The following is a 27,969-nucleotide window of genomic DNA, read 5'->3' as shown; positions in this document are numbered from 1 at the left end:
CTCTAAACTCTCTTACAACAGATGAGCTGAAGAAACAGAGGATATAGGCAATATCCTATTTTGTTGCACTTTATTCTACTTTTCATATTTTTGCATTTTTTACAAATTGAAAGTTTGTGGCAATCCTGCATTAATCAAATCTATAGGCACCATTTTTCCAGTAACATGTACTCACATCATGTCTCTGTGCCACACTTTGTCATTCTCGTAATATTTCAAACTTCATTATTATTATATCTGCTATGATAAACCGTGCCCATATAAGGCAATAAATTTAATCGATAAATGATGTGTGTTGTGACTATTCCACCAACCAACTCCCTGTTTCCCTCTCCTCAAGTTTTCCTATTCCTTACAACACAACAATATGGAAATTAGGTCATTTAGTAACAATACAATGGCCTCTTAAGTGTTAATGTGAAAAGAGGCAATCAATGTATTAAACTTCACTGTGTCTCACTTTAAGAAACTGCCACAGCCACTTGAACCTTCAGCAACTACCATCTTCATTAGCCAGCAGCCATCAATAGCAAGGCAAGACCAGCAAAAAAGACTTTAACTTGCTGAAAGTTCAAATAATGGTTGGCATTTTTTAGTGATAAAGCATTTTTAAATTAAGTATATGCATCCTTTTTTAGACCTAATACTATTACACACTTAGCAGACTACAGTAAAGTATAAACATAACATTTATATGCACTGGAAATCCCTCAAATTAGTGTGACTTGCTTCATGTGATATTCATTTTATTGTAGTAGTCTGGGATAGAACCTGCAATATTTCCAAGATATACCTGTATCTTCTGGCTATTAAGAATTGTCCTGCAAATTTAAATGCGTGATACCTTTTTTTTTAAAAGGTTTATAACTAAATAAACTTCTGGCTCAAATAATGACAAAAAAAAGGATCCAGGTACTCCTCCAACAAAAGTCATCATGAAACAAATCTTGATCTTAGGTACTTGCCATCAAGGCTCCTGAATGCTTACCTGAAGGAGTAAATCTCATTGAGACCATCTTCCCCCTCCAGAGACATCATCATATTCTTTACCACACAAAGACTTTCTTTCTGTTGCTTCGTGAGTCCTTTCTGTGGAAGAGATGGTTTGTGTCTTTCAGAGTGAAAACTGCTGTCATCTGTATCCCCATCCTCATCTTCTCTGTCAATTGGAAAAGGAAGACTGCAAGGCAAATAATAGCATTAATTATTGTATATCCATAAAAAAAGAACTCCTATGTAAAAGCAGGTTCATTTCTATCAACAGATGTTGCTTAATTCTACTCTTTAATAACAATTTCAGTCTATCAGTATAATTCAAATGAAACCAAAGTTAGCTGGACTCAAAGGAATGGGGTTATTTAGTGATTTATCAACAAGCCCAAAAACGTACCTCCCATATACAATTTACTATGAACTTTTCAATTCAGCTCATATGACCCAGTCCTCCAGTATTTTAAGGCTGCATCACTATTCTTCTTAGTCATAAAAAATATACTATTTTAACTAGAGGATAAGTTCTTGAAGGGTAGTCAGGAATTAAAGCACGAAGGAAATGTATGTACAATAACTGCAATGGTATAAACAAAAATAGCACAGGAAGTGTGACTCTAGTCAAACACCATATTAATAAAATACTGTCAAAAGCCAGAAACAAGTTCTGTGAGGGAATTTCTTGGGAGATAACTCTTGTTTCAAAATTAAATTCCTCCAAAAGGATTACATTGTCCTTAGACTTGAAATATCATAAGGAGAGAAAAGGGTAAATGGGGTATAGATCTGACACAAACTCCTCCTCCCCTTACCACATCAAACCAAGAAGGAATCTTTCCTGAAGCAGTTGAGGGGGACTGAAAAGCACACTCGAGCAAAAAGTCTATCCAAAACTTAATGTGTGTTCTCCTCACTTAATCCAACCCAATAAATAATAAATGTGATGTCCAAAGCCAGAAAAATCTAAATTCTGTTATTTTATACAAGACAATTTGATCAAAGGGAGAAAGAGGATCATCTATGAGAAGAATCATAGTCTTATGTGAAATCCTTCTTTTCTGTCTTTTGCATATGGAAATAGTTATTGATAATTGTCACAGGCTTAATAAAAATATTTAAATTTTTAAAAAAACAATGTAAAATAAAATTTAAATATGAACATTTGCCAGGAATGCTATAAAGTGATTTGCTATAAAGTTACAAGTTGGACATGACCTCTGAGATGCCTTCTAACTCTCAGATTCTGTAACACCTAATTAAGTGTAAACTCTTATTGTCTTCTCTAAAAGAACTGAAGCCTATAGGTAATAGAGTCTTCTCTGTCTTTAAATATACTATATACATAATAAATGCCTGAATTAATTTTTTAAAATAAAGATTACTTTGAAAAAAGGTTCAGGCTCCTAAAAGGAACAAAAGCTCCTTCAGGTCATCAATAAAAAAAAGAAAACAGGCAATTTAAATGCTAGGAAAATTTGGACTCAATGAAAAGAGAAGTGTCATTTCAACAGCACTTCATTTCTCTGAAGTACATTCTTGAAGGATTTTTTCCAACTATTATTTTACAATTCTATAAGAAATTATCCTTCTTACCCTTAAGAAGTCTATAGGAGAAAATCCTAAGCTATATGGGATAGTTATTGAGGAAGACACCATAACACTATGAGGAGAGAGCACTTCTCCACAAGGGAATCTCTGATTGATTCCATTAACTGAAAACTCTTGGGTTTCCTTTCACCAAGACAGGACAAGAAAAAGTAAGTTATGTCAAAGGAAACAGGAAAGGTTAGGTATTATTAAATCATTTTTTGATAAACCACTGCACTATATAAATGTGAGTTTTAATTTAATCATTATTATTATTATTATTAGGCAAAAGATTCTAGATGCCCGGGAGAGAAAGCTCTTTTGTTCCTCTAACACAGTGGTCCTCAAACTTTTTGTTCTCAAAACCCTTTTACATTCTTAAAAATTATTGAGGACCCATTTATACTCTTAAAAATTAGAGGATCCCCAAAAGCTTTTGTTTATGAGTGATAGCTACTAGTATTTAGCATATTAGAAAGTAAAATTGGTAAAACTTTAATAAATACATTTTAGACAAACCCACTGCATGCAAACAACATAGTTTTGTAAAAAATACCTAATTTTCTAAAACAAAAAAATTTAATGAGAATAGAATTGTTTTTCATATTTTTACAAATTTAACGTCTGGTGTAACAGAAAAGGAGCTGGATTCTCATAGCTGCTTATTCATTTAATTTGTTGCCATATGTTGTTATGGTAGAACTATATGAAGAAAATCCAGCTTCACACAGTTTTGTAGTTGGAAAAGGGAGAAATATTTTAAAAGGAAAGTAATATTTTATCAACATAATAAAATAACTTTACCATCCGGATCCAATGAGATGTCTCAGGGACCGTCAGGGGTCTGAATACTATACTTTGAGACCCTCTGCTTTAAGGAATTATTTGAATGCCCCTTCAAAATTGAGGGACAGAGGAAAAATATTTTTCCTCCAATTTTTTTCCCTTTCATTTTCTTGTTTTTTTCCCCCCCTAGGTCTTCACTCATTTTTTCTAAATTGATAGTATAATTTTATTAGTAAAGCAAATCATATAAAAAAGGTTTTTAAAAAATACAGCTATTACAATTTTCCCCCCAAAAATTTTCATCATTTCTACATCAGGACCCTATATTCTCTTTCCCTGTTCTTAACCACAAAAAATCCTCCAAAACCTATTTTCTCCTGGCTTTAATGTTTCTGGAAATGTCCTCTCTACAAGAGAATTCTTGGGAAATGTTTTTAAAAAGAGATAAACTCTGCAAGACACGCTTACATGAAGTAAGTAGATGGAATGGGTAGTCTCTCAGAAGATCTCTTTGGGCTCTTGGCTTATTCTAAAGGATGGTAAATAAGCCACACGCTGGCTCCTAATACAGAAGCAGCAGGAGTGGGTATACTGGGATGGAGGACTACAGGAAGGATTCACATTCCCTGGATTTATCATCTCATTCCTATAACATGAGGCCTTGGCAAGGACAGGTTCTATCTTGATATATTAGACCTCTTACAAGAACTGCAGAGAGATGTCAGACCGCTTCAAGTTACTGATGATAATGTCCATCTGGTCTTTGCTGAAGGGGCTACTCAGGTCAGTGAATACTTCAATATGTTTTCTCTCAAACTTCTTTCCACTAGAAGAAAGAAAATTATCATATTAGGAAAATATTATCTATGTTATATTAGAAAGTGATTAGGAGAAATTGTGCCACTATAAAAGACCAAAGAGGTAAATCAAAATGAAATTAATTTGGTTCTTATTGTTCTGATGGTTTTTAATGGTCTATAATAGTGATTCTTGACTGAATCCCTGGTAAAGAAATAGTATTATTTTTTGACAGCCTGGAAGAAGTTCCTGGGTATCTAAGAAGAAATTATATTTCTTAAACAGTTTCCCAATTTCTATATAACAAGAAATATAGTTAATGCGTGGGATCCTTGAGCCTCTTCCTCCCTGATCTACTTCATCCTGCCACTGTTCCCCAAAAAAACAGGTCAGAAGTGAATCCATTCTGTTGCCCTATTTCTAGTGCTACAAGTTAAAGTTACATAGTATTTGGGCAGGAAAATGTCACAAGTGAAATGTAGCAAAAGGGTAAACAGAGGCAATTCTCTGAACAAATTAACATTTATTAGCAGGGTCATGGTGCCAATCAATAAATGGGTCATTGACCTCCATTTATACCAAAGAACCCAAACAAGAAGATAGTTCCAGTTTTATAGGTCATGGATAATACTAGGAAAAAAAAAAAAACAACAGGAGGAGGCAGATGACATCATAGGATTGAGGGCAACATGTCTGGTTACAGAGTTGAGATACAAGGAACAACATGACTGGTTAGAAGCTAGCAACAATTCCCCACCTTCCCATCCCACCCCATTTCTAAGAAACACTCTTTGTTTTAGTCCAAATGCAAGGTAACAAACCAAACATCTTTTTAAAAGATAGTTTGGTGGCATAAAGATGTTAGACCTGATTCCCTTGTGTTCACACTCATCCCCCAAGGCCAACTAAATTGCTTGAGGCAAAAATACATCAGTGATTAGCAGGTGAGCTGGACTTTTTAACTTAACTCATTAGAGACCGGCTGTATCTGTGAATTCAGAAATAAAGAGCCACGACTTAAGTGGTTATAGGACAAAAGCAATTAATTTTAAAAAGGTTCAATAAGAAAATGATATAAAAACAATTCAATCCTCTCAAAAAAGAACCCTCCATTTTACCTTTCCATGGAAATAAGAGTTCCCATGGACAAATGAAGAATGAAAATATTGGTGTCCTTTAGAATTGCAAAAATCAATTCATCAACATGTCAAGCCAAGAAATCACTTAAATATGTCTATACTGTTGTCTGGGTAGGTAGGACCTTAAATAAATACCATAAAACTTGAAAACTGGAAGAGAACTCTACCTCTTCATTTTACTAATAAAGAAACTGAGACCCTGAGATTCCAAGTAGTAGAGTCCAGTGTTCTCAATAACAAACTCTTTTCTCCGTGCCATGCTGAATCACACCATTTACTAATACAGCTTGTTAACAATTATGTGTTAAGTTAGAAGGCTACAGATGAGCCGAAAGCTTCATGTCCCAGGGATACTTTCCTTGGACAAGCTAAATACTGAAGTGATCTTGTGATGAAGTAACCAGTGAATTTTTAAAAAAGAATTAACTGCCACACTGGGAGAAGAGATTTAAAATATTTGCAGGTTTTTCAAACTCTCCTTGGCTGCAATACTTACATGGTTTCCTTTTGTATCACATCCATGCACACAATGAGGGCATCGAGGACTAATCTGGTTAAGGGAAAGAGACATTTTTTTTTTTAAATTTAAAACCCTTACTTTCTGTCTTAGAATTAATACTGGGTATTGGTTTTAAGGCAGAAGCGGTAGGCAATGGGGGTCAAGTGACTTGCCCAGGGTCACACAGCTAGGAAGTATCTGAGGCCATATTTGAACCTAGGACCTCCCGTCTCTAGGCCTGGCTCTCAATCCACTGAGCCACCTAGCTGCCCTCGAGACATTCATTTAAAAATGGTTAACAAAGCTGGCATTTTGATGTTTTGATGATGATTATGACAGCTAACATTTATATAGCACCCAACTGTATAGAGAGTGTTCTGAAAGGAACAGCACCTTGGGTATGAGGACTTGCAAAGCCCTTTGCAGGGCTGCTCATTCTCCTTTGGTGTCCATTTGTCACCCAACTCTCACTTAGGGCTCTAAGAAGCTATAGCACAAGCAACAGCTATGCCTGGTAAAAGTGTTTCAGTAGACAAGCATCAAACTTCGATGATTTAGGGGATGTCTACCCCAAACACGTGAAGACTTCTCCAATAGAATGGATAGATGAGAAAAGTTTGTTCCAGCGTTCATGAAGGTAGCTGAAGCAGGAACCATGGAGCCTTAGAGTTTGGTCAGATAGCAAGACTTCTGTCTTGCCAACACAATGATTCTAGAAGGGAGAGTGAGGGCAACAATTTTGGTTACCTCTGTCTCACTCAAGACACCCCCTTGTGAGGTGAGTGATTCTCCCTGAAATAAAGAAAACATGGAAATCTCCAGCCTGTGCAATGAGGCAGACAAAAGGTTAGCCTGCTGTAGATGAGAATCAGCAAGAAGGCAGTTTGGCTCAAGAGGGCAGTCTGGAAAGGCAGTTTAGAGCCAGATTGTGAAGAACTTTAAAGCTAAATGCAGGAACTTGGGCCATAGAGAGCCAGTTGGAGCTTATTAAGGAAGGAAGTGACATGCTCAGAACTATGCTTCAGGAAAATCACTTTGGCAGCTGTGGGGAGGGTAGATTGCAGCGAAGGCTACTGGAATAGTCTGGATGGAAGGTGCTGAGCATATGAACTGGGAAGAAGCTATTGGGGAAAAAGGGAATGGATGGAAGAGATGCTGTGCAGGAAGCAGCTGTAAGATTTGGCAACTACTGGATAAGTGGTGTGAGGGAGAATGGAGAGCAAGGCAGCAAACCTAGGAGACTGGAAGGATAACATAATAGTCAACAAAAATACCAGAGTTTTGAACATAGGTATGTGATATTTCTCAGGTATGTGATCCTTAGACAAGTCATTTAACCCTATTTGCCTAGCCCTTGAAGTCCTTCTATCTCGAGTTGTTACAGGGGGTGGGGTTGGGGGTGGGGGGGCAGAGTCAATATGGCAACTTAACAGCAGCAAAAGCTGAAACCACTCTGACTATGCATCTATACCAGGGGTCGACAACCTTTTTGGCCATGAGAGCTATAAATGCCACATTTTTTAAAAAGTAATTTCGTGAGAGCTGTACAGTGCTCACAGTGCGTGCTCCTGTAACAGTACCTGAAAAAAAATTGATTTTATGGCTCCTGCAAAAAGAGCCAGATATGGCTCAAGAGCCATACATTGCCGACCCCTGATCTAGACCAATCTTTAAAAAGCACTTCAAAAAGACAGGAACCCAAACCCAACAGCAAGACAGAGTCACAGGGCAATCCCACTGAACATAACTTGAAAAGTAGGCAGAGTCAATTTTCATGGGATAAGGGAGAAACGGAAGCAAAACTGCACAAAGAGAAGTGTTGGCTGACCACCCCCACCACACCACCTACTGCTCTATGCTCTGTGATAGGGCATAAGCTAACTGGGATTCTCTATGGGAGCTTCATCAGCAAAATAACACCTCAGACCCACTCCTTAACATCCTAGTTCATCTGGTGGGCAATCTCAAGCCTCAGCAGTAGGCTGCATTGAAGAGTTGGCCCCAAGGCACATTAGCTCAGCCTATGCTGCCTAATCCTATAAACCACCAAAGGAAAGAGAATTGGCAAGCAGTTTACAGAATTCCAAAAAGGCTGGAAAATAAGTAAATAACAGAAAAAGCATGTAATTCTCAAAAACTTCTATGTGGAAGAAGAGCAAAGAGCAGAACCAACAGAGAATCACAAGATCCAGGCAACTATTAGCAAAACTTAAAAAACAAACAAAAAACCATGAATTGGTCTTAGGCTCTAGAAGAACTCTAAAAGGAATTAAAAAATCAAATAAGACAGGTTGAAGAAAAATGGGAAAAGAAAATAACAGCTTAAAAAGCAAAATTAGTCAGCTGGAAAAAGAGGAACAAAAATCCGATGAAGAAAAAAGTTCCATGTGTAGAAGAATGGACCAAATGGAAAAGGTCATGGAAGAAATACAGTCTTTAAAAATCACAATTGGACAAATAGAAGCTAATGATTTTATAAGACATCAAGAAACAATAAAATAAAATCAAAAGAATGATAAAAATAGAATATGAAATATCTCATCGAAAAAACAACTGGCCTGGAAAAAAGATCCAGAAGAAACGATTTAAGAATTATTGGACTACCTAAAAATCATGACAAAAAAAAAAAAAAAGCCTAGACATCATATTATAGGAAATTATCCAGGAAACTGCCCTGACATACTTGAACAAGATGATAAAATAGACATCGAAAGAATCCACGGATTACCTCCTGCAATAAATCCACAGATGACAACTCTCAGCAACATTATAACCAAGTTTAAGAGCTCCCAGAACAAGGAGAAAACACTGCAAACAGCCAGAAAGAAACAATTCAGATAGCATGGTGCCCCAGTCAGGATTACACAGAGTCTAGCAGCTTCCACATTAAAGGGCCAGAAGGCTGGAATATGATATTCCAGGAAGCAAGGGAACTGGGTTTACAACCAAGAATCAACTACCCAGCAAAACTAACTATATTCTTTCAGGGGAAAGTAGGGTCATCTAATAAAATAGAAGATTTCCAAGAACTCCCAAAGAAAAGACCAGACTTAAATCTGATGTCTAAATGCAAAATTCAAGAGAAGCATTAAAAGGTAAAGAAAAAAGAAAAAATTTAAGGGCTTTAATAAGGTCAAACTGTTTATATTCCTATATGGAAAAATGATATTTGTAACTCTTAAAAATTGTTATCATTATCATAGTAGTTAGAAGTATACATAGAGAATGTGGTAGTAAGCTGTTTAGGATGATATGTCAAAAAAATAGGAGGTGAAAAAGAGGATTGTACTAAGAGAAATGGGGAGAAGTAAAATGGAGTAATTATATCACATAAAGAGTCACAGGGCGAGGGGGTGTAAAACACTATAACAATGAAGGGGAGGATGAGGGAGGCGACAGGGTAATTCTTAAACCTTATGCTCATTGGAATTGACTCAGAGAGGGAAGAACAGCCAGATTCAATGGGGTACAGAATCCAATCTTAACTTATAGAGAAGTAGAAGGGTTAGAATAAGAAAAGGGTGCTAGGGAGGGGAATAATATAAGGGAGGGAGAAACTGGGAGGTGATTAAAGGTGGGACATTATTCCTAATCTGATGAATACAATGAGTAGGATACAATACTATGAAACTTCAAAAGAGTTGCCTTAGAAACAGACTGACAGATGAGCATTTCCTTTCCTTTGGCCCCCTCTTTAAAAAGTTTGCCCATCACTGGTATAGACAATGAAAAAAATATCAGTACTCAACATATATGCACTAGATGGTACAGCATCCAGATTTTTAAAGGAGAAACTAAAAGAACTTAAGAAAGAAATAATAAAACTATACTAGAGGGGGACCTCAACCTTCTGCTATCAGAACTAGATAAATGTAATAAAAAAAAAAAGAAATAATGGAAGTAAATGAAATTTTAGAAAAGTTAGAGTTAATAAATATCTGGAGAAAACTGATTATATACAGCTGGGAAGTGTCTGAGGCCGGATTTGAACCTAGGACCTCCTGTCTCTAGGCCTGGCTCTCAATCCACTGAGCTACCCAGCTGCCCCAATTCTAAATATTTCCAACAAAAATCAGCAGCAAAGTTAGAAAAAGAAATTCCGTTTAAAATCAGACAATTTAGACAATATAAAATATTTGGGAATCTGCCACAACAAACAGAAATTATATGAACAAAATTATAAAACACTTTCCACACAAATAAAATTTGATCTAAACAACTAGAAAAACATTAATTGCTCATGGGTTGGCCAAGCTATTATAATAAAAATGACAATCAACCTAAATTAATTTATTTATTCTATGGAATATCTATCAAGCTACCAAAAAACTATTTCATAGAACTAGAAAAAATAGTAATAAAAATTCATCATCAAAACCAAGAATATAAAAGGAACTAAAAAGAAAGTGACAGATGATGGCCTAGCAGTACCAAACCTTAAACTGTACTACAAAGCAGTGATCATCCAAACAATCTGTTACTGGCTAAGAGATAGAAAGATGGATCAAATGGAATATACTAGTAGTAAATGACCTCAGCAATCTAGTGATTGGTAAACCCAAAGATCCCAGTTTTGGGCATAAGAACTCACTATCTGACAAAAACTGCTAGGAAAACTGGAACACAGTATGACAAAAATTAGGTTTAGATCAATATCTTACATTCTATACTAAGAAAAGTTCAAAATGGGCATATGATTTAAACATAAAGCTTAATATTATGAGTAAATTAGGTGAACATAGAATAGTTTACCTATTAGATCTAAGGAGAAGGGAAGAACTTAATACCAAAATAAGTGATAAAGAACATTACAAGATGTAAGATGAATACATTTGATTAAATTAAAAGGCTTTGTATGGACAAAACTAGTCAAACCAAATTTAGAAGGGAAGCAACAAACTGGGAAAAAGTTTTTATAACAAATTTCTCTGATAAAGGTCTAATTTCTCAAATATGTAAAGAAAATTTATTTCATCAAATTTATAAGAAACCAAACCATTCCCCAAATGACAAATGGCCAAGGAATATGAATATGGAGTTTTCAGATCATGAAATCAAAGTTGTCAATAATCAAAAAATGAAAAAATGTTCTAAATTCCTCTTGATTAGAGAAATGCAAATCAAATAACTCTAAGGTACTACCTTATATCTAGCAGACTGGCCAGCATGACAGTAAAGGAAAATAATAAATGTTGAAGGAAATGTGGCAAAATTGAGATACTAATGCATTGCTAGTGGAGTTGTGAATTGATCCAACCATTCTGGAAGGCAATTTGGAATTATGCCCAAAGGGTTTTAAAAGAATGCCTGCCATTTGATCCAGCAATAGGTCTGTATCCCAAGGAAATTTAAAAAAATAGGGATGGACCTGTTTGTACAACAATATTGTACTGGGTTTTCGTGGTGGCAAAAAATTGAAACTGAGAGGGATATCCCTCAATTAGGGAATGGTTGAACAAATTGTGGTATATGATGATGATGGAATACTATTATGATATAAGGAATGATGAACAGGATGATTTCATAAAGAACTGGTAAGATCTACGTGAACTAATGTGGAACGAAATAAGCAGAACCAGGTGAATATTATATACAGTAACTGAAACACTGTGGGACAATCAAATGTAACAGCAATACAATGATCCAGGACAATTCTGAGGGACTTATGTGATAGAATGCTATCCACATCTAGAGAAAAAACTGTTAAAGTAGAAATGCAAAAAAAAACAAAAACAACAACCATGATTTATCACTTATTTGGATATATGATTTGGGATTGGGTTTTATAAGATTACTCTCTTACAAACAATGAGTAATATGGAAATGGGTTTTGAGTGATAATATATGTATAACCCAGTGGAACTGCTTGTCAACTCTGTGAGGGGGGAGAGAAAAGGGGAGGGAGACAACATGAATTATATGTAATCTTGGAAAATTTATGTATAAATTTGCTACTGGAATAAAATAAAGATTTTTTTGAAATAAAAAAATTAAATAAAAAGTTATTACTAAGACAGAAAGGGTTTTGAAAAATTAATGTGTGTTTGTATATGTGGAAATGCACCATATGGCCTTGCTGATTCTGAGATGTCTGTGGCACATCTTGTTTACAACACTGGTAAGGTCAAGCAACGGGAAATGAATGACTTGAAGTCAGGAGAAAAATATAAGGATAATATTTAAAAATAAGTATTGTTTTATTAGTTTAAAGATAAGAAGCAGAGAAGTTGGCTTGAGGAAGAAATGAAGTTTCAAATAGAGCTGAGAATGCTCATTTCAACTGTAGGCAGTTATAACGTTATTCTATGACAGTTTCACTCTGGGTGTGGCATTCCAGGAGGGGCTTCTGGCAGTCAACAGAGCCACAGGCAGGTTCTTTCTCTCTCAGGGCTAGAGAAGGTAACACCTTTGTCTCTATCTCTGTCTGAGGGAAAGACTTAAAGGAGGGGAGTGTTTTGTTTTGTTTTTTCCAACTTGGGCAACACTATTCATTTATCTGTTACTAAATATAGATTGGTTAAACTCTGAAAAGACCAAACAAAACCTGGCTTTGGTTTGGACTCTGAGTCTGTTAAGACTCAGCGTCCTAACTTGATTCTTGTGGATACTCAACCAGCTAGCCTGGGTTATCTTTATAACTTAAAGGTGAAGTTAAGAATTAGAGTGTTTAGGTTTATTTAGAATAGTATAAATTTGATGTTAGATCAGGGAGGATTAGCGTAACCTGTGAACCACAGGAGAAGCAGTTCCTTACAGGACCTGGGAGTTTATTTGGGTGGAGTTAGAATCCCTTAGAATTAGAAATCCTTTTCCCCTTATATATATTTAAATAAATAGTTTTATTTTTTATAAACAAGAGTCTCTTTAGCATTCCTTGTGCCTGGTCCTGAAGGGAAGTTGATCTTTGAGCTTCACTTCATTTACCACTGAAGATACTTTGATAACATCTATCAAAAGTATCAAGAAACAATTTTCAACCTTTATTTTCTAGTTCTTTGTCCTTTATTTGTGTTCGAACTATTTTATTTTTACAGAAACAAGGGCTCAATATATAGATCCAGAAGTCATCTGTGTAGAAATGATCATTAAACCCATAAAAGACTATATAAAGAGGCCCCAGGACAGTGTCCTGAAGTACATACAACTATACAAAGAAATAGAACCAAAAAGCAGTTATGAAAACCCAGAATGAAGAAAGGTCAACAGCATTAGGATACCATAGAGAAATCAAGGACAGGTAATGCGAAAATGCCACTTGATTCATCAATTAAGAGATCACTGTTAACTGTGGAGAGCAGTTTCAGTAGACTGATAAAGCAGAAAGCTAGACTGTAAACAGTTTAGAACTAGTAACCTAGAGATAATGGGTGCAGTAGACAATTCTTGCTATTAATGAGAGGAGATATATGGCAACAGTTTGAAGGGATGATAGATAATGGTAGAGTACAGTGAGGTTTTTTTCCAAGATAAGAGAGACTTGGGCATATCTGTAGGTAGCAGGAAAAAAAAAGTAAACAAGAAGAGACTAAAACATTCTAACAATAATGTGAGAGAAAACTGGGGCTGGACTGAAAATGGGATTCCTCAACAAGAGTTTAGAGGGGCTAACAACACTTACTACTGATAGGATTTGATGTTCAATGTATCCAAATGTGCTTTGTAACATGCCTAATAGGCTTTCTGTTGAAGTCTGATAACCTAATTTCGTTTTTCAAAGGAAAACTTCTGAAGGTTGTTAGTTTGATGCTAATCTGATATCCTTTACTCACCCTCTGGAAAATTCTAGAAACAACCTAAGTTAAAAGGACTTATTTCCTGAATACTGTAGATCTCATTGAATAAGAACATTATTACCAGACAGTAGCAGGCTGTGTTTATCACTATCAGTACAATAGCACCGCCCAGTGACAAAGCCTAACATTACTGAAAGGAGGTTTTCTGGTCTGCACTTGTAATTCCATTACTAGCAGACACTCCTAGTGAGGAAACTCCTTTGCCAAGGCAGATCTTCATCCATTCTGTGAATAATTAGTTTTAGAGTTGCCTGGGGGCACTGAAAAGTCAAAGTGACTTTGTCAGGATCATAAGCCAATATGGGTCAGAAGTAGGACTTAGACTTGGATCTTCATGACTCTGAAAAGAAAGGCAGGCAGTTTCTATTGCATCATAATACAATTCCTCTTACTGATAGTTTAGAAAACACAAAAGTAATCATGTTTTTTGGTGCTATCAAAAGATGCTATTACAAGATGACCAGCTGAACACCCAGGACACTATAAAACACAGGCATCAGTTATTCTGTATTGCAATAAGAGCCAGACACTTTAGAAAAAACCTGAGAGAAATCTAATAAGAGATATCTCCCAGATACATATTTTGCTTTCCCTTCAGCCTTCTCCTTCGGTCTTGGCCCTTTCTTGTGCCTCCTAACCTCTCATCAAATATTATAAGTAGTGTGAAGATAGGATTAACTCTCCCCTTGTCTATTTTTAGCTAAACAAATCAAGAACTTAAAGTACCCCTAAAGTCACTTACTAGAGTAAGCTCACACTTCCAAAGGTCACAGCTCAAACCCCCCTTGGGCAGTGCTAGGCAAATTGAAAGACTGCAATTGGTTCCCATAAAGTGGGGGAGTAACAGGAAGTGACATCAAGAAAACTGCTTTAAAAAGGTCAGCCTGAAGACTGATTCATTCTCTCTGCCTTGGAGAGCCGGACTGGAGGAGACTCTTTCTCTGGATCCTGTGTCAACTTGCAGTGGTGAGTAGAGTGATTCCTTCTTGTTTCTTCAGTGAAGAGATCCTCTCTGCTTGTTGGCGCTTCAGTGGGACCCTCCCTTCAGCATGAGTTCTGGTGAGATTCTTAGCGGTCTTAGCCTTGTGTGCACTGAAGGTTCTCAGCGGATTCTTCTCCTCTCCTGGCTCTTTGGATTTCAGATTCCTAATTAGGACTTTGGATTCTGTTGAGATTCACTTTTAGATTTGCATTTGTGATTTGGCAACATTAGGATTAAACTTAGGGTTTTGTAGCTAGGCAGCACTTTCTGTCTCTTTACATTTTTCCACTTTCACTCTTTCTACCTCTTTATAAATAAAGCTGCTAAAAGTCATTTTGACTTAAGCTATAATATTTTTTAATTGGCGACCACAATATTACTTTAGAACTTTCATGTTAGCATAAAAACCTAAATTTAAATTCTTACAGTATACAGGGAGATAAATATTATAAACAACATAAGACTGTAGCCTTAGAGCTAGAAGAGAACTCGGATCTCCAGTTCCAAAATCCTCAATTTACAAAAGAAGAAATGAAGGCCCAGAATGGCTCTTGTGGTATTGTAGAAATATCACTGCTTTGAAGTTGAGAGACTTGGATATAAATCCTCCTTCTTATGAATCCCTTGACATTTCTGGCCTTATAAGGTTCCTCATCTATAAAATGACAGGGTTGAACTGGATGATTTCTGAGGTCCCTTCCACTTCTAATCTGTGCTCCCAAGTACCAGGATTACACATTTAATGAACTATCCCAAAATATGCACCAAGTAGCTCCTCTAACTCCATACTGAGCTCTTTCTATTACACCTTCTCCATCACCAGCAATGTCCTTAAAACCAAAAGCCCATTCATATGGAGCCATGACTCCAACAGCAACCACTTCACCACCCAGATTTCTATTCTTGCAGAAGACAGCAAAGATCTGTGGGTGAAAAAAAGGATACAGTCAGCATGTCCAGAGCCTGGCTGAATTGCATTTTGAATGTCTTCCAGCAATTCAAAATCTGGTAGCATTAGATGTCTGTGAACAGTAATATTCTGATACTGATCCCCAGAGGCAAGGTCATTCTTAGTGGTATCTGTGCCAAAAAGAACTAAAGCAATTTCATCTTTGCTTTCAGCAAACACCTGAAGAAAAAAAATAAGGCATTAAATTATATATATATATGTATACAGTTTGTATAATGCAACTTTTATATATAATAAACCTAACCTTTCATGTTGATGTCAGAGGGGATGATAACAATGTCACTTTCTACAGCAAGGTCCCAAAGGCCTCTGTTGGCAGCAGTTAGGCTAGATGGCAATAAATATCTTTTTTACACTAAGACTTTAAGTGGATTTTAGCCCCAATCTAAACATTAGTAAAAATCTAAGAAAAAGTCACATTAAGTGGCTTTTTAACTTACCCAAATTCCCATAATGAACTAGTAGTCAGAGGTGATGTAAAAAAAAATTGTACCCACAAATTGGAGAGACCTCCAGGAAGTGATGCAGAGTGAAAGGAGCAGAGCCAGAAGAACATTGTACACAGAGACTGATAAACTATGGTAAAATCAAATGTAATGGGCTCCTGTACCAGCAGCACCGCAATGACACAAGGCAGCTCTGAGGGATTTATGGTAAAGATGCTACCCACATTCAGAGGAAGGACTGCAGGAGAGGAAACATATAAGATAAACAACTGCTTGAATGCATGGGCTGAGGCGGACATGAATGGGAAATAGACCCTGAACAAGGACACATGTTACAACCAGTGGAAATGTGCGTTGGCCATGGGTGGGAGGAGAGCGGGGGATGAAGGGGAAAGTAGGGGCATAAAGTATGTAAACAGGTTAAAAACAAATATTAATAAATGTCTAAAAAAAAGCCTATTATGTACCAAGAGTCTCTTAAGAAAGGTCCCTCAGAGGTTTCCACTCTTGGATGGGAACCCCATAGGTAAAGTGTGGTCAGGCAGAGAACAACTTAAAACTCTAAAATTGCTTTATCCATAGAGAAATCTTAAAATCTATTGAACTATCTTGACCAAAAAAAAAAATTGAATGTGTATTATAATATTGTCTTCCGATATTTAGTGTTAGTCTAGCCTCATAAAATAGTTATTAAGGTTATTATACTGATAAAATGGGAAATGTTAATTGTATACTAAAAGATATTCTATTAAGAAAATTACTGTTAGCCTGGGATCAAGGAAGAAAATTTTGTGTCATCAGCAATTTCCCCATATTGTGTAAGAATGTGTTTTATCTGTGCTGTCAGTGCTTTGTGCTCATCTATTTTAGCAGATGCTTCCAAGCATTTGCTTTGAGCTATGCTTTTTGCTTTAATCTGCTCAAAAAAAGGGAGAAGATGGCATAAATAAAACTTTACAAATACTTAGAAAGATATCTCTTTCCTCTCCCAAGACCCCCATGCTGGCCACATTAAAAGTCCCAGAGATGAAAGACAGACACCAATAAATTAAGGACTAAATCTGAGGAAAAGTAAAAAAATGTTTCTATTGAAAATTTATAAATTATAATTTGGATGGTTTTATGAATTATTTTAACTAGTTTTTTGGGGTACAAATAAATTTATAAAGTTTTAAGAGCTGTTTTACTGATCATGACATCGGTTCAAGAGAGATTTCTCTGACTCAAGTCTCATTTAAGCAAAAGCAGCCAGTTTCACTTTTTTTTAAACCCTACCTTCTGTCAAAGAATCGAAACTAAGTATTGGTTCCAAAGCAGAAGAAAAGTGATGTCTTAAGCAATTGGGGTTAAGTGATTTGTCACCTAGGAAATGTCTGAGGCCACATTTGAACCCAGGTCCTCCCAACTCTAGATCCAACTCTCTATGCACTGAGTCACCTACCTAGCCCCAGTTCCACTTTCAGATCACACAAAGTCCCCTCTTTTTTTTTTTTTTGTAGGAGCCTCTCAGTCCTTTTTCATTTCCCTAAATTGCCCACCATTGACAGGCGATTCTGACCACCTGATTACTCAGCTTTGGGGGTGGGATTCTGCTCACTTGATTGCCTACCTTTTGCTATGGCTAGGGCTTGGGTAAAAATCTTCTCACCCATTGCTCAGGACCACCAATGTGAATTTTGTGAAACCACAAATGAAATTTTGAATTTTGTGGTGTACCATCTGGACTGTCTAGGACTTGAGGGTTATAAAATCTGTATTGAGGAGCAAAGGGGCATCTCAGATCTTGAGGAAAATCTAAAGTCCCATTCATTGAAAGGGCCCAGATCCCTCTAATAAATAGTTACTTGTCTGTAGTTCTACCTCAGGAGTTTTTATTACAGATTAGACAGATTTGTTTTGTGACATGTACCAATGTAGAAAACAATTCTAAAGTTACCTGCCGCTGTAAAAACATGGTCATCACTTTCTTGGCTTGTTCAAATGAAGACTCCTCACCAGGAAAAGAATTGTTCATGGTAAAGCTCACATCTAGGCACAGCACTACAGCTGCCTGAAGGGAAAATTCCAGAATGTATTAGAAGATACCCAGTTGCATTAGAAGAAATCTGCCTATTGCATAATTCACTTGCAGAACTTGAAATGACATTTGCATGCATAATGAACAGAAATACAAACTCTTTTGATATTTTTATCTTTATCACAAAAAAGCTAAAATAATCTTGATACTTTCAGAAATTGATCCAAAATGTCTTCTTTTTTTTTAAACTTCCTACTTTAGGATTTCAAGACTTAAGATTTCGCTGGTATTCCTCCGCCAATAAAGATCACAAATCCTGTGTACCAAAGTAAGACAGTTACATGGATTCCTGTGAACAACAACAACAAAAAAATCATCTAGTGGCCAACCTTCTAAAAATAAATTTCTCCAAACTTAGCTAAGTGGATCCCAGGAAAAATCAAGTGTGGTACAGTGGAAAGGGCAGAATTTGATGTCAAATTTGGTGCCAAATTTGTGTACATATGTTTGTATTCTGTATGAGAAAAATAGTATACAAATATGAAGGAAGAGATGTGGAAAGTGAGCATTAGATACACTTGAATGGCAATGAACAAAGGAGAGTTGAATACAAATATATATACATGACTATTCTGGAGAGCAATTTGGAACCATGCCCAAAGGGCCACGAAAATGTGCATATCCTTTGACCCAACAATAACACTACTAGGTCTGTATTTTGAAAAGATCAAAGATAGGGGAAAAAGACCAACTTGTACAAATATTTACAGCAATTCTTTTTGTGATGACAAAGAATTAGAAAATAAAGGGATGTCCATCAATTGTGGAATGGCTGAATAAGTCAATGTATATGATTGAAGAGGACTAATATTGTGCCATAAGAAAAGATGAACAAGGCAATCACCAGAAAGTCTAGAAAAATTTAGATGAAGTAATGCAAAGTGAATAGAGCAGAACCAGGAAAATGTTGTACACAGTAACAGCAATAAAAGTATGATGGGGCAGTTGGGTGGTTCCTCAGTGGATTCAGAATCAGGCCTAGAGATGGAAGGTCCTAGGATCAAATCTGACCTCAGACACTTCCTAGCTGTGTGACCCTAAGCAAGTCACTTAACCCCTATTGCCTAGCCCTTACTACTCTTCTGCCTTGGAATCAATACACAGTATTTGATTCCAAGGCAGAAGAAGGTAAAGGAAAAATCAATCAAATAAATAAATAAATAAATAAATAAACGAAAGTATGATCAACTATGAATGACTTTATTATCAGTCATGCAAAGATCCAAGACAACTCCAAAGGACTCATGATGGAAAAGGCAATCCTCTATCATAAAAGGAACTGACAGAATTTTAATGCAAATTGAAGCAAAATATTTTTCACTTTATTTCCTTCGTGAGTTTTTTTCTTATATAAGTGATATATGCCTTCTTTCATAACATGACAAACATGGGAATATATATTACATGACAGCACATGTATAACCTATATCATGTTACCTGCTGTCTTGGGGAGGAGAAGGGATGAAGAGAATATAGACAGAAAATAATTATTTAAAATTGTAACTAAGGTAAAAAAAGAGATAAAAAAAATCAGCAAATTCTACTTTTTCCTTTTCTACCCTAGTTTAATTCCTCTTACTCTTCCTTCTTTCCCTTCTTCAGACTCCACCAAAATGGAACTAACTCATTACCAATAACAACTGTTTTTCTTATTTGAATCCCTCAATATCCTTTAAAAATTAAGATTCTGAAGTGGCATGGGTCCCTTATATACATTTTATATGATATAATTAGCACTATATAATATGCTGTCTTCCAAATTCTCAAATAAATTAGTCTTTTTAGGTTTTTCTTGATTCTTGTGTTTCTATTTCAAAGTTCCTACATAGCTCTGGTCTTTTTAATCATAAATGCTTTAAAAAGTTCTGTATTCTATTAAAGATCTACTTTTTTCCTCTATAGAGGGAATGTGGTAGGAGCAGGGATGAAATAATGGTTAATGTTGGGATAGGTGATGGTGTTTTTATTGGAAAGAAAATTCAGTGTAGTTTTGAACTGCTGATTGAAGGAAATATAGTCAGGGTTGATGAATAAATGATCCCTATGTAGGAGAATAGATTTAATAGGGCAGATATGGCTAAGATGGTTGCTATAAAAATGTCATTGTAGGCAACAAGTTCTTGTAAGATTAGTCATTTTGGTATAAATCCTGTTAATGGTGGAGTTAATAGAATAATAATTGTTACTGGGGCAGATTTGTTTCATATGTTTGCTAAGGTGTTTGCTAAGGTGTTTCCTTTGGTTATTGATGAAGTTAAATAAAAAAATATAGTAAGTGTATCTATAAAATAAATTACTAAGTTAATAAGTAAGGTTAATGTGGGGTTGATTAAGATAATAACAGCTATTAATCCTATGTGGGCAACTGATGAATAGGCTAGGATTTTTCATAAGTGTGCTTGGTTAAGACCTCCTCACCTGCCTAGGATAGTTGATAAGATACTTTGGGTAACTTCTGGGACTCAAAAGTGGAAAGGAACAAGTCCTAGTTTTATAGCTAGGGCTAATATTATTAAAAGTGATGTTCATTTATCAGAAATTTGGAATAGGGTTCATTGGTTGGTTATTGAGACATTTAATAACAGAATATAATAATTACTGACGTAGTTTGGGTTAAGAAATATCTGATTGGGGGCAGCTGGGTAGCTCAGTGGATTGAGAGCCAGGCCTAAAGATGGGAGGTTCTAGGTTCAAATCTGGCCTCAGACACTTCCCAGCTGTGTGACCTTGGGCAAGTCCCTTGACCCCCATTGCCTAGCCCTTACCACTCTTCTGCCTTGGAGCCAATACACAGTATTGATTCCAAGACCGAAGGTAAGGGTTTAAAATAAACAAATAAATAAATTTTAAAAAAGAAATATCTGATTGCAGATTCTGTAGTATGTGTATGGTGTGGGTAGGTTATTATTGGGATAATAGCTAATTTTCATTTCTAGATCAATTCAGGTGGTTAATCAGTGGTTGCTAATTAGTATAATTAATGTAAAATGCTCGGTTTTTTAGAATAATTATTTTTGGTTGTAAACCTCCAGCCCTTGCCTTTTGAAATATTATATTGTAAGATACTGTTTATAATAGAAGCTGCCAGATTTTGAATGATGATATGGTTTCTCAGTACTTGAACTGCTTCTTTCTTGAATTGATTGAGGTATTTTTACTTTGATGTGGCAGCTCTGGATTTTGGCTATGACATTCCTGAGGCTTTTCCTTTTGAAGAGTTTTTCAAGATAGATCTGAATAGTTTTCATTTGTTTCTTGAAATACAATTACCCAGGCTTTAAAAAAAAAAAACTGCACACTTCAGGGAACCTAATTATTTTTAAATGTTCTTTCCTTGATATGTTTTCTAAGCCAGTTCCTGATAAAAGATCTTACATTTTCTTGATCTTTGTCTTCAATGTTTTGATTTTATTCCAGTATTTCTTACAGACTAGTGGAGTCCTTAGTTTCTGGTCTAAATTTTAGGGATTCTATTCTGTAAGTTTTGCTACTTGTTCTTCTAAGCTATTTGTTTTCCATTGAATTCTTTCTTGCAGATATACATCTTGCTTTATTTTCTTCTAGGCATTCATGTAATAATCCTCCTTGAAAGCTCATTTCTCCTTGTAGTTGTTATAGTTACTTATTCCTTTTTTTGGGAGGAATCTCTAGATACTTTTTCAAATACAGTTTAGTGTTTTCCTTGATTTATTCATCTCTCTAACTTTGGTTCAATTAGGGCATTTTACCAGGCCTAGGCCCTGAAGTTTTTTCCCTTTTATTGGATTGGACCTACTTGGTCTCATGATGATTCCCTTCTCATTCTCATAAATACTTGGGTGTCTATGCTCACCTTTGCTTCCCTGGGTTAGGATATGCCTCCAAATTTTTGATGTTTGGAATACACATTTTTGGGACCCTCTCAGAACACAACATTAGAGACCTAAGAGCCCTCAGGCCTGGGGAAGCCTGTCTTAGTGCTGCACCATTGTGCTAGTTATTGCCTGCTACCATTCTCTGGGTGTTCCAAGGATCTCATTACTGGTGCTTTCTCCATATCTTTTGTTCTTACTGCCACCACACAAAGCCTTACAGGCTACATGTGCCTGACTCGTCTGTAGTTACACTGGCATGAGTTTTGCTAGAAGCCAGGCTTTTACATGATTTCTTGTACATTTTTTAAGATGAAAGAAGGCACTTGAAGTTTTTTATGAATTTCTTGCAATTTTTCCATCAAGCACAAACAGCAGGGTTTTACCAGGATCAGTATATGGGTAGTAGATCGTCCACCATATCCAGACATATATCTTGAGCAGAGGTATATTACATACTTTTCAAAAAGCAAACTTCAAATAATGAAGTCTTAATGGTTTCATGTGCAATTCTGCTTCTGTTTTTATTTGTGGATGCAATGCAGATAGATACAAATGCAGAATAACCAAATATTAAGATTTTTAAAAAAATATGCTGATGACATAAAGCTGAGAGGGATAAGTAACAATATGTCATATGCTAACAGCATCAAAGCATATAGTAATTTCACTATACTCTGCCCTAGTCAGACCACACCTAAATTACGATATTAATAACACTGAGAGTGAACAAGTTGCGAAATGGCTGAGAAATCTACTTACATAAGGAAATGAAAAATAAAACTCATCAAATATCTGAAGAGCTATCAAATGGAAAAGGACGACTTTAGGTTGTATATTCCTGAATACAACACTGACAGAATCCCAGAATGTTAAAGCTAAGAGCACAAGAATATCTAAACCAACTCAAGAATGTTATATTTGGAGTCAGAGGCCTTCATCTCAAATCTCACAACCTATCTGCCCCAACATCTCTGGAACTCAAGAGTCTTAATTATAAAATAAGGGAATTTGACTAGCTAACCTCTAAGGAACCTTCCATTTCCAAACCTAAGATTATAGAACCATCTCCTTTTAGAGATGAAAAATGGATACCTCCAAGGGCAAAATTAATCCGCCTCTTTACATTCTCATAAATGTATATAGATTCTGGAAGTTTCTTTTGCTTGTTCATCATCTATATTCCATTCCCTGAGTATGGGTACTTTGGGCCCAATTTTGTTTTTTCCTCTATTTTCTTTTCCTAGGTGACCAATTTGTTCTATAACATCAATTTATGCAAATATCTCCCAAATAAACACAGATATGTCAGTAATGTAAATGAAAGAATTCTAGAAGACATCCTTTTCCAGAACTGTTTCATCCACATTAAAAATCTGTTTATCAAAATTTCCTAACTTCTGTTTGCTTCAAAATGGCAGGACTTTTGGCTACTATGGCTACCTCTCTGGCAGATCCTCCAATTAGAAGGTTATTAAAATAATCCAGGAGTGATGAAGGCCTGTACTCAAATGGCAGATTTGACAATTGTAGAAACAGAACTGACAAGATATATATAGCAACTGAATACTTGAACAATGAATGAAAGAGTGAAGAGTTGAAGATGAGACTAAAGTTGTGATAACTTGAGTGACTGAAAGATGGTGATGTCCTTGACAATAACTGGAAAATTTGGAAAAGGGATGGTTTTGGAGTGAAAGTTAATGTGTTCAATTTTGGACAAGCTGAGTTTAAGATATCCAGTTAGAGATGTTCAAGAGGCAGTTTGAGATATGAGACTAGATAGAGGTCAGGAGAGAAATTAGGGCTGGTTAATTAGGACTGAAAATCATCAGCATGGGGAGAATTGAGTGCTAATGGGAGCTAATGAAATTACACATAATTATTTGTACACATTTCCTCTCTCCTCATCCAAAAGAATATACGTTCTTTGACAGTCTGGACCAGTGATGGGCAAACTACAGCCTGCGGGCCAGATGCAGCCCCTGGAAATGTTCCATCCAGAAACTTTGAAAGAATTGCCCTAGAAACAGACTGACAGATGAGCATTTCCTTTCCTTTGGCCCTCTCTTTAAAAAGTTTGCCCATCACTGGTTTAGACCCTGCAGGCTGAAGTTTGCCCATCACTGCCTTAAGCAATTCCCTAATGATTACGGAAGTGTTATCAGCCTGAGGGCCAGATGCAGGGAGTAGTTTGCCCATCACTGGTCTAGACCAATAATGGTGAACTTTTTAGAAGAGCAGATGATATCTTCAGGCTCTCATGGAAAGGGGGAGGGGAGCAGACCAGTCCCCATCCATCTGGCTTTAAAGTAAAAAATTCTGGCTAACTCTGTGCTGGGGCAATGGTGGGCGTGCCCACAGAGAGGGATCTAAGTGCCCCCTCTGGCTCACACGCCATAGGTTCACCACCATAGGTCTAGACTGTCACCTTTGTATGCCCAGAACTTAGCCAGTGACTTGCACATAGTAAGAATTTAATAAATGCTTAATGAATGAACCCTAAATACCTCATCATATGAAAAAATGAGTGGGACTATAAGACTAAAAAGTCCCTTCCAACTGTAACATTTTATATTTCTATGATGGTATAAACCCAACTAGAGTGGCAAAGTGGTTCTGAAGGATTTGACAGGCACCATCCAGTTAGGCCCTCTACCCCATTATTAGAGCCTTTTGACACAGGATGTAGAGCACTGGGTTTCTCTTGGTCCACTTGCTAGAAAATGTTACATTTAGTGGATTACTCTTGTATTCCTTACTTAAAATATAAAAAGCAGGTTTTTAGGTCATTTTCTTTCATTTCATTTTTTTCTATAGGGAATACAATGTCTAAATTTTCCTGCTGATACCTATTCCCAACACCATGAATCAACCAACATTTATTAAGCACTTGCTTTGTTTTAGGGAAAAGGCAAAAATTCCCACTCACATTCCAATAGAGAAAAACATGTAAATAACTAGGTACATTCATGAACCAAAACAAAATGTTAAGGGGAAAAAAAATATTAGGGTCTTGGGTACAATTAGTGAGTCTCAGAGTCAGAAGGGATATCAGAAACTATCTAGACCAAGTCATAAGCTTTATCATCTCTACAGTATGACCCCAAAGTGGTTATCATTCATTTTTCACTGAGAAGCTTCACCTTCACTGAAGGGGAATCTCATTATCCCCTAAGGCACCCATTCCATTTGGGTTAAAAAAGGTTTTCCCTATCTCAAGTAAGAAGCTATTTTTTAATTTTTAATATTTTTATTAAAATTTATATAAAATATATATTTATATTATATATAAAATTTATAAAATATTTACTCATTATTATGTTTCTCTGAAATGTATACACTCTAGTACCTAGTTCTCCCTTCCTGAAGCCAAGCTGAATAATTTAAATCCCTTTTGTCCCAAAGATCCAATAGGGATTATAGGATTTCAAACTAGAAGCATGTGACTTAGCACCTTACAGCCCATAGTGGTGAAGTAATTTGACCAAAGTCACACAGCATTGTGGCAGGGTTACCTTTCTTCTTTTTTCTTTTATTTAAAAAAAAGTACCTTTTTTCTTAGTATCAATTCTAAGACAAATAGCAGCAAGGGTAAGGAAATTCAGGGTTAAGTGACTTGCCCGGCATTATAGAACTAGGAAATTGTATGAAGTCATATCTCAACCTCAACACAGGTCCTCCAGGCTCCAGATCTGGCACTCTATCCACTGTGCTACCTAGCTGCCTCCATGGTTCCCATTCAAAGGTTGGTTTTCTGACTTCAAATCCTGGACTCTTCACTGTTCTTAAAGTAGTTGAGCTGTATTCCCCTCTCCCATATCCACCTCTTCTATCTTATCTTCTGTATAGGAAGCATCCCCCAAGTCCTTCCTCTACCAGAAAATTTGGCTACAAGCCATCTGTTAGCAGAAGAACCACTAGAACCATCAGATTGTAAGTTCTGAATTCAGAACTGGAAAAGATCTTAAAGATAATTTTCTGGGGTTTCTAAAGCTGAAACCTGTGAACTTGTTTTTTTAAAAAACATTTTACATTTCAATATAATTATATTTTGCTCTTTCAATTATGTCAACAATCATTTCAATGCATTTAATTTATATTTCAAATATATTTCAGCATGTCAACAAGACATTACAATATATTTCAATTGTTTTCAATATTTTAGCATAACATTTCAATATAATTGGCTTCCTATGTAACCTATGTATTTTTATGCCTTTAAACATATTCTATAAATGTCTCCATTTTACCCTATCTATAATTTCGGAAAGTAAGTTCCCTGAGGGCAGGGACCACCTTTAGCCTTTGGGTCTTCTTAAACGTTTGTTGACTGACTGAATAACTGACCGAAAAGGCGTCCTGGTCACAGGAAGAGTTAAAGCTCCCTAGGTTGGGAGTCCTACCTCAATGGGCAGAAGGAACACTGAGGCCAGAGGGCTGGGTCAAAGCTTTGGGTCTCTTCCCCTCCCCCATCCCATCCTTTTGGGCCCTAGCTCGCGCTGAACAGAAACTTCGGGACGGGAGGTCCTGGATTCAAATATCACCTCAGACGCTTCCTAACAGTATGAGCCTGAGCAAACCACTTAATCCCCATTGCGCCTCCCTTACCGCTCTTCTGCCTCGGAACCGACAGCAGCATTGATGCTAAGATGGAAGGTAAGGGTTTAAAAAAGGCGGAGAGCGCTAGTCCAGAAGACCCCGCTACTGCCTGAGACAGCCTGACTCTCCTGCCCTCCCTCCAGCTCGCGCCCGCAACACCCCCGAGGGAGTGTCGGGGCCAGATTCTCTCCCTTCTTTGGACCTCACTCTACCTTATTCCCTGACCACGCCATCTTGCCTCCCCGTGCGAGGGCCTCTACTTCGTCTCTTCCGAGCGGGAACTAAAATTTTAGCAACTTCGGTTCCCGAGGAGAACCCAGACTCAGGAGCCGGGGCGGGGGGGAAGAAAGGCGAGACTCAGGGCGCAGGCGCACGCCGACTGGAACCCGAGAGCCGGAAATCTGTGAGAGAGGAGGAAGATGGGGAGTGCCAGGACTGCGCGCGAGAGTGTCGCGCATGCCTACTGGGTACTACTCCCCCACGTCCTGGCAACCTTGGGTCCTCAACCTTGCCTAGTCTGAGAGGATGTTACAATTTAATGATACTTGTTCCCTTCTCCTACATTGTTACCAGCGCCAGGGAAACAAAATAAGTAAAATCATGATTCACCTACCTGTTTTTCTCCTTTAAGATTTCCTCGGAATTCTAGTTCTTCTCCGGACACAATTATTTTAAAAGATTATAAAAAGTTCTTGCTCTGTGAGCAGTTTTAAAAAATAGAATATTAGACTTGGACCTAAAAGGGACCTTGGGACCCAGATTGTGAGAAGATAGAATGCAAGAGTTCGAAGCAGCTGTAGAAAACAGAATACTCCGAAAACAAGAGTAGAAAACGACACTGAGTACTAATGTGATAGAAAGAGATGGGTTACAGGACAAGTATGGGGGCTGATAAGTGTTCCACTGGTACCTATGAAATGTCAGGAGAAAACAAGGAAAGCCAATACACTGCAGGATTTCCCTTTGCAAACGTCTAGGAGGACTAGAGCTATTGTGGGCAGATATAGTCTATATTTTGAGAACTTCTGAAATGATGTAATCAGAGATCCACCTTAGTATTTGAGGTGGATGGTGTAGTGAACTAAAGTAGGGAGCTTGGAGTAATGAAGATTCAAGTTCAATTCTAGCCTCAGATCCATGCCAGTCATGTACAAGCCATTTAACTATCATTTGCCTCAGCTTTCCCCTCTATAAAATGGGGATAATAGTACCTACCTCCCATGTTTGTTATGAGAATCAAATGAGATATCAATAAAGTGCTAACCTAAAAAGCACTATATAAGTGTTAGAAGGCATGGCAGGGAAGATTTCATGGAAGTTTAGCAGTGGCAGCTTCTGTAGTCTCATCCTGAGTCTTACAGAGATGTTCATAGCGAGGAGACTCATGTTAAAGTCTAGAAAGTTACTGAGGCTTCAAACAAGATTTTTTTTTACAAGTTTAAATTTGTC

General features: G+C 36.8%; 1 protein-coding gene across 1 annotated transcript in view; it reads right to left on the bottom strand.

Moving 5' to 3' along the window:
* XRCC5 (X-ray repair cross complementing 5) overlaps positions 1-26,822 on the bottom strand; it is a 139,972-nt gene extending 113,150 nt beyond the window's left edge. The window contains exons 1-6 of the mRNA XM_044670741.1: positions 26,733-26,822; positions 17,927-18,040; positions 15,520-15,703; positions 5,797-5,845; positions 4,067-4,189; positions 989-1,180 (exon numbers count right to left, since the gene is read on the bottom strand). Coding sequence (XP_044526676.1) covers positions 989-1,180; positions 4,067-4,189; positions 5,797-5,845; positions 15,520-15,703; positions 17,927-18,040; positions 26,733-26,753 — 683 coding nt within the window. The 5' untranslated portion in view covers positions 26,754-26,822. The remainder of the gene's footprint in view (positions 1-988; positions 1,181-4,066; positions 4,190-5,796; positions 5,846-15,519; positions 15,704-17,926; positions 18,041-26,732) is intronic.
* Positions 26,823-27,969: the final 1,147 nt, after the last annotated feature.

The sequence above is a fragment of the Gracilinanus agilis genome, chromosome 3, assembly GCF_016433145.1.
Source record: "Gracilinanus agilis isolate LMUSP501 chromosome 3, AgileGrace, whole genome shotgun sequence".
Lineage (NCBI taxonomy): Eukaryota > Metazoa > Chordata > Mammalia > Didelphimorphia > Didelphidae > Gracilinanus > Gracilinanus agilis.
This window is presented reverse-complemented; position numbering and strand designations above follow the sequence as displayed.